Below are 7334 nucleotides of genomic sequence, written 5' to 3'. Positions count from 1 at the left end.
TCCCCCGCGCCTTGGCCGCCTACTCCCCCACGACCACCTGCTCCGCGCGTCTGTCTGTTCTGCGCGCCCGGCCGCCGAGCATCGCTTGCGTTGTCCGCTCACCCGCCATGGCCAGCCCTAGCTCGCCGTGGCGCGATAGCAGCGCCTCGACGTCGGTGCTCCCTGCCATGGAGCATAGCACCGCAGCGACGCCCTCAAGGCACAGCAAGTATTCAATACCGAGAAGCCGAAGGATTTCAAACAATGAACTCCCTCTCATTCATTGTGAGCACTATAAGTGTCGGCTTCTCAAGGTCCTTACAGCGAAGACGCCCAAGAACTACAATCGACGGTTCTATGTTTGTCCAACTCGAACGGTGAGAACAAATAGCTGCAAATTTCTATGTGATTATGTGATTTGGTAACTTGATTGGTTTCTATTTATTTTGGCGGCAGAGGGATGGTGGTGGATGTCAATTCTGGGAATGGGAAGAAGGATATGAACAATACTTGGTTGACAATAAATTGGTGCCTCCAGATTATCAACCTGTTTTTGAGTCTACCAAGTTGCCGCAACAAGTGTCAATTATCGACAACAAGCCGAACCGTGGAGAATCGAGACAGAAAGAACAAGTGAAGCTGCTTAGGGAGATAGTATTGTTGCTCAAATGTTTGCTTTTAATTTGTGGACTTGTGTTAGTTAGCATTATGTATGCAATTATCAAGAGTGGCTGAATCTTGTGTATTTGTTATCTAAATAAATCAATGAATGAATGGAAATCCGTTTGTAGTGTTTTATCTCTGTTTGTGCCAAGCCGCTTGTTTATTTTCAGTTGTTGGCAAGACTGAGTTATTTCAGGATGCTGCAGAGTAGTCGCTCTATAGGGCTGGGGCATTTTTCATCACAGATAGACACTGACCAGGCAAGAAAAAAAGATGGGTACAACAAGTGACCAGAAAATAAAAGGGTTCACAAACACGTGACCATAAATTCTGGGATGGCCAAAGTTAACAGAAAGATACAGGTTCAAATGACACATGTTCTCCTAGTAAGATACAGGTTCACAAACATAGGTTCATACATGATACAGGTTAACAAACATAGCTTTATTCTGCAAACATGTTGCTCAGCTTGTTTTCGTCTTCCTTGGGACCAGCTTCTTCGGTATCGTTCTCTTCTTTATTGGAGTTCTTCGAGTGGTCCTGGATGGCTCATCAGTAGGCTGGACATATGTTTCCATGGTCAGACTGGTGGAGCTGGTTTCTACAAGTGACATTTCTGGAGCAAATGGAACAATAGCTGATTGCTCAGCTTGCTCATCTTGCACAGCTTCCTTAGATTACTCAACTTGTGCATCTTGCACTGCTTGCTCAGATTGCTTCTTTGTCCTTTTTGTTGGGATTTTAGCATTTGGCCCATATTTAGTAGTATTTTTTCTGGGCTTCCTTTTCCTGCATGGTGGAAAACAATAAATAAACACTTGAAATAACATGGTGCAACCAGTCCATAAATAAAACGAAAAACAAAAGATGCTACCTTTTTTTTGTCCCATTAAGCTTGCACTTGTAGCTAGTTTCTCCATGACCCAATTCACCACACCCCTTGCACTTTCTTTTTCCCATGATTAGTTGCCTCTTTCCCTGAGCAGCTTCCTGGGCTTCCAATTCTGCATCCTTATCAACTTAATTGGCAGCATCCTTTGCATCTTTTTTGCTCATGCCACCTTTTCCCCCCTCCAAACATCCTTTGATTCTCAGTTTTCTGGGCTTTCCAGCAGGTCTTTTACCCAATGGTGCCTTAACAGGAAATTCAAGCTCAACTTCAAGCCACTGGGTCTTATCTGGAAGAGGCTCTATGAGTCTCTTATAAGCATTCTTGAACCTCTCCACTGAGTAATAATCATGAACAAAGTCTTCCATCTTGACATTAATACTTTGTTGTGCTGTTATGAGGCACAAGGCATGCTGACAAGGTTTTCCAGTGTGCTGCCACTGAAGACATGTACATTCATGCAAATGTGATTTGACAACATGCCTATTGTGTGTGCTAGTTGTGTCATGTATCTCTGCAGCAAAAGGACCTGCCTTGACAACAGTTAGGTTTCCTAGACCCCTAGTCCTTGCTTTCAATTGTTGTAGTACTGTTGGTAGGATCTTTCCATTAAGCTTCTCTGAATTTGTACGTCTCTTGTTCCATAGTGTCATTATCATCTCTCTAATCTTGTCAGCAAGCTCAACTATAGGTAGGTCTTTCCAATCTCTGATCCAATTATTGAAGCTCTCAGCAAGGTTGTTGGTAACATAATCACACTTGATATCAGGGTTAAAGGCACTTCTCATCCATAACAAGTTGTGATAGTTTTCAAGCCATTCCAATATTTGAGGGCTACCTGTAACTACTTGGTTGAAGAAATATTTGAAAACTCTAGGCCTATATGTTCTTGCTGCAGGATACATCTTTGAATATGTGTCTCCTCCAAATCTTTTAATAAAATTCTGCATTAGATGCCTAAAGCATTCTCTATGTTCAGCTTGAGGAAACACATTTTTGATAGCTTTTTCTAACCCTTTGCATGCATCAGTGCAAATAGCAAGTACTGGTAGGTGTCCTATGGCCTTATGCAACTGAGTCATAAACCATGTCCAGTTATCTATTGTCTCACCATCTATGAAACCAAAAGCAAGTGGATACATCCAATTATGACCATCTATAGCAGTAGCTGCAGCCATATGCCCATTCCATCTACCATTAAGTGATGTTGAGTCGATGCTAACATAAGGTCTACAACCCTCTAAAAAACCCTCAATGCAAGGACTTAATGCACAAAAAAATCTATGGAAGTACAATTCCCCATCAACCTCCTTTATGTCAATTTCAATTATACTTCCAGGTGATCGCTGCAGTACCTCTGCCCTCCAATTGAACAACATTTGGAAGCTTTGTCGCCAGCTGCCAAACAACTCATCCATGGCCATTTGTCTTCCCTTCCAGACTGTGTCATAGTGAATCTCACAGTTGCGCTCATCTTCTAGCAGATCCTTCATTCTTTTGGTGCCTATGGTGGAATCCTTCTTGAGGTGATGGATGGCCTTTGATGCCACCCAGCCACTTGATGGAATGGTGGTCCTCCTCCTTGCGCTAGAAGTACATGTATGTCTTTTAATCAAAGCTGTAACCTGCAACATTCCAATATCCAAATATTAGATATTTCCAAACAAAAAATGGTGACGTACAGTTAGCAAATAGTTATACACCTTCACAGTCGACCCATCAGGTTGTCTTCGGCCATTAATATGCCATGGGCAATCATCATCTTTGCAATCAGCAATGTACCTATTTTTATCTGTTGCGACTAAGCGGTACTCAAACTCCTCATTTATTGTAAATTGTTTCATGGCCAATCTAAACTCCTTCATGTTTGGATACACAGTGCCAATATCCATACAAGGCTTGTTAGGATCATAACCATAAAGTCCTTCCCCTGGCACATGATCATCAACCGGAATTGTAGCACCATTTGTGTCAATATCAATATCAGTAGTTATATTTTCAGCTATGTTGTCCCTCTCTGCAGCGGCTTCAGCCTCAGTCTCACTAGGCTTATCATGCCTATGATCATCATCAATTCTCAAACCCAAAAAATTAAACAATTGATCCTCATTAATTATATCTAGCACACCCTCACCCTCTTCATCAACTGTACTTTCAATATGCAGTCTGTCCTAATTAACAGCTCCATAACACTCTATAGACTGTGAACTAACAAGTAAATCGCATGGTTGCTGTGAACTGCCAAGCACATCTCCAATATCTTCTACTGCATCTACACTATCCTCAGGCTCTGGATCGAGCCTGGTAAAATTAGAAAAATTATACCGTGTTAGGAATCATTGGGGTGTTTTGGTTTCCCAAACTGAGTTAGAGGAATACAAACATTGGGAGAAAGAGAAATCATACCGAATAAAATCACTCCATCTGCAGTCCATGGGGAAGGTCACTGCTTAGCAGTTCACGGAGATGCAGATGTAGCTGCAGCTTGGAAGAGCAGCAACAGCGTGGGATGGGACGACACCGTGGGGAAGCTGACCGGGGGGAGGGGGCGCTCGCCGTGCGGAGCCGCTCGCCAGGGACAGCAGCAACCACTCGCCACAAGCTCCTCGCTCGATCCGTTCTGGGTGGAAGTAATCTGTGCCTCCGTTCTGTCCCAGTGCAGCTCGTGAAAGAATATACAATAAGGCAGGGGTAGAAGGGGAATAGAAGGCTCCAAAATCCATCCGATGACATTCTAGCGATTGTGTCGCGTTTCATAATGGTAAACTGGCGAAGCCCCGTTGCGGGATGGTATATCTCCGAAGCCCACTTTTCATAGTGCTAGATTTCCAAAAAGCTCCATGGAGGAGGACTACCGGATCCTCCTCCGCCGCCGGCGCCTCGGCGTCACCGTCGTCGTTGTCGTCGTCATCGTCATCGTTGTCGTCGTCGTCGTCGTTGTCCTCCTCCTCCTCCTCCTGCTGCTGCTGCTCCTCCTCCTCCTCCTCCTCCTCCTCCTCCTCCTCCTCGTCGTCGTCGTCATCGTCGTCGTCATCGCCGGTGCCGGCGCCGTCGTTGACAAAGAAGTCATCCTCAGAGGCATCGTCAGGGCCGTAGTCCTCAGCGGCGCCCTCGTCCCACGAGGGATCTTCTTCACGAACGTCTGGTTGGTTTATCTCTTCGTCGTCGTCGCTACCGTCGGTGGAGTACTTCCCCGTTGATCACCGGCCCATTTTGCCCTACTACTTGCTGCCGGTCGCCGTAAAGAAGTTGAGTAGGGAGGCCAATGGTGAGATGAGTGTGTGTGCTCACCAGTTTTCCCCCGGCCCTCTCTCGTTATTTAAAGAAGAGGTGGATAGTGCAAAAATACAGTTGCATGTATTAATTACAATGGGGAGCGGTTCGATCGAGGAGCCATGACCCTCTCGCGCGCGCGGTTGCTCTCCCACTGGTTGGTTGGCTGGCTGGCCTTGTTTAGTTCCCAAAAAAATTTGCAAAATTTTTCAGATTCCCTAACACATCAAATCTTTAGACACATGCATGAAGTGTTAAATATAGACGAAAATAAAAACTAATTGCACAGTTTGGTCAGAATTGATGAGACAAATCTTTTGAGTCTAATTAGTACATGATTGGATAATATTTGTCAAATACAAATGAAAGTGGTACTATTCCTATTTTGCAAAATATTTTGGAACTAAACAAGGCCTTTACTTCCCAAAAAAAATTGCAAAATTTTTTAATTCCTAGTCATATCGAATCTTGTAGCACATATCCAAGACAATTAATTACATATTATTTATGATATTTTGCTGATGTGGCCCCATATTTATTGAAGAAAGAGGTGGAAAAAATAAGACTTCAAGTCTTATTTAGACTCTAAGTCCACATTGCTCGAGGTAATAAATAACTTTAGACTCTATGATAGAGTATGCATTGTGAGTGCCCTAAATATAGATAAAAGAAATAACTAATTACACAGTTTAACTGTAATTCGAGTGACCAATCTTTTGATCTTAGTTAGTCTAGAGCAATTCAAACAGTTTTGCAAATAGGTTTGGCATTCTTGTTTTTTACCAAAACTCTCAAAATCTCCTATCCAACAGTTTGGCAATTGGATTTGGCATTTATAGCAAGTTGGCAAATTCTCCTCCTTTCTTCGCATTTATGCACACCTAGAATAGGCTTCGCATTCTGCATGTGTGTGCTTTTATAGCAAGCTGACAATCTGATTGCCAAACACTTGGAGATGTTTAGAATAGGCTTCGCATTCTTCGTTGATCTTCAGAACTAGTAGAAATTTGTTTTGCCAAGTCAAAATTGTCAAACACTTGGAGATGTCCTTTTTGTTTCCTCCCCATATCGTTTTGGGAGTTGTCAAATAACAACATTTGCCAAACAAAATTTGCAAAAGTGTTGGAGTTGCTCAGTTGGACAATATTTGTCAAATACAAACTAAAGTGCTATAGTGTCATTAAAAAAATGAAACTAAAACAAGGCCTAAAAGGAGCCCCACGCGTGGCCCTCTCGCTTGCGGGTTTTCATGATCCACTTTTCCAACGCATCTATATATTTTTGGAAACATAAAATATTTCAACCATTTGGGATTTTTTTGGATGTTCGTGTAGGTGTATCATGATGTTGTGTGCATCTGTTCAATTTTTAGGCCATGTTTACCTATTACTATAATTATTTGTTGATTTTTTTAAAAGGTAAATGGTAAAATACTCTAGTCTACCTACAAAATTCTGAAAAAATGCATGGACAACTCATTAGTGTTGTGGAAAAAGTTTCAACTGATTCTGAGAAAGTGGTGATCGATGCACATGCTCATAGAGGCACTTATCTCTCAACTGCACACCAAGTTTGTTTATTATTGTAATTATTTATTGATTTTCTGACAACGGGCCCCAACAGTATAATCTGCATGCTATAGATGACATATGGGCCCTAGCAATCTGAAAACAACCTTTACATGCATGGAAACTGGCAGCCGGTGGTTCACTCTTCCTACGTCTCCCCCCTTTGCCCCCCAATCAGCACCTCCATCTCCTCGCCTCCATCCTTTCTCGCGTTCCTGGCCGCCGCGCGTCCGCCATTGCCGCCATGGCCACCGCATTCCACACCAGTGACCACCACTCATCCCCTGACAACGTTCGTGTGGAGCACCACACAGCGCAGCAGAGGCATGACAGGAGGGGAAGGTTCGCGCGGGCGAGCAGCAGCAGGAGGCAGCGAAGTCCTCAGGCGCTGGCAGCGGCAGCGATGGTGATCCCCGACGTGCCTCCAGGCTTCTCGGAACACCATCGCCGCTCCAATCTGTAGGCGGTGCAGGCGGCGACGACGGCGGAGGTTCCCGGCGGCGAGCAGCAGGTTGGGGGTTTTCTTGGTTTACTGTTCATCTAGTTTGCTGAGATTTTAATTTTCATTCGGAGATGGCTGTGTGGAATGTGCTGTAGAAGCCCTCTTCTTCTAGTTTGGATTTAGGAGATTTAATCAGTCGATAGAGATTAATTTAGCAGTTGCAATAATAAATTCATGTTAAATTATTTCAGTATTGACTATATATAGTATGAAATGGATTATAAATCATTTAATTTGAATTGATTCAGATTAAGTTAGCATTTGCAATCAATTCATGTTACATTATTTCAATACTAACTATATATAGTATGGAATGGATTCTAACTCTGTTTTGAATTGATAGATTAATTTAGCACTTGTAATCAATTGATAGATTAATTTAGCACTTGTAATACAAGAGGTCCAGGTGGTGACGACGGCGGATGTCACACCCATATTTTAAGTACAAAATAGGATGCAT

The 7334-nt window shown here is 43.1% G+C and overlaps 1 protein-coding gene across 1 annotated transcript; it reads right to left on the bottom strand.

The window, feature by feature from the left end:
* Positions 936 to 3472, bottom strand: LOC110435080. Its single transcript, XM_021460432.1, has 3 exons — positions 3235 to 3472; positions 1517 to 3156; positions 936 to 1431 (listed from the first exon to the last, which is right to left on the bottom strand). Exons 1-2 carry the CDS (start codon positions 3421 to 3423, stop codon positions 1663 to 1665), a joined length of 1683 nt encoding a protein of 560 aa, XP_021316107.1. The 5' UTR covers positions 3424 to 3472; the 3' UTR covers positions 936 to 1431; positions 1517 to 1662.

Source organism: Sorghum bicolor, chromosome 4 (assembly GCF_000003195.3).
Source record: "Sorghum bicolor cultivar BTx623 chromosome 4, Sorghum_bicolor_NCBIv3, whole genome shotgun sequence".
NCBI lineage: Eukaryota > Viridiplantae > Streptophyta > Magnoliopsida > Poales > Poaceae > Sorghum > Sorghum bicolor.
This window is presented reverse-complemented; position numbering and strand designations above follow the sequence as displayed.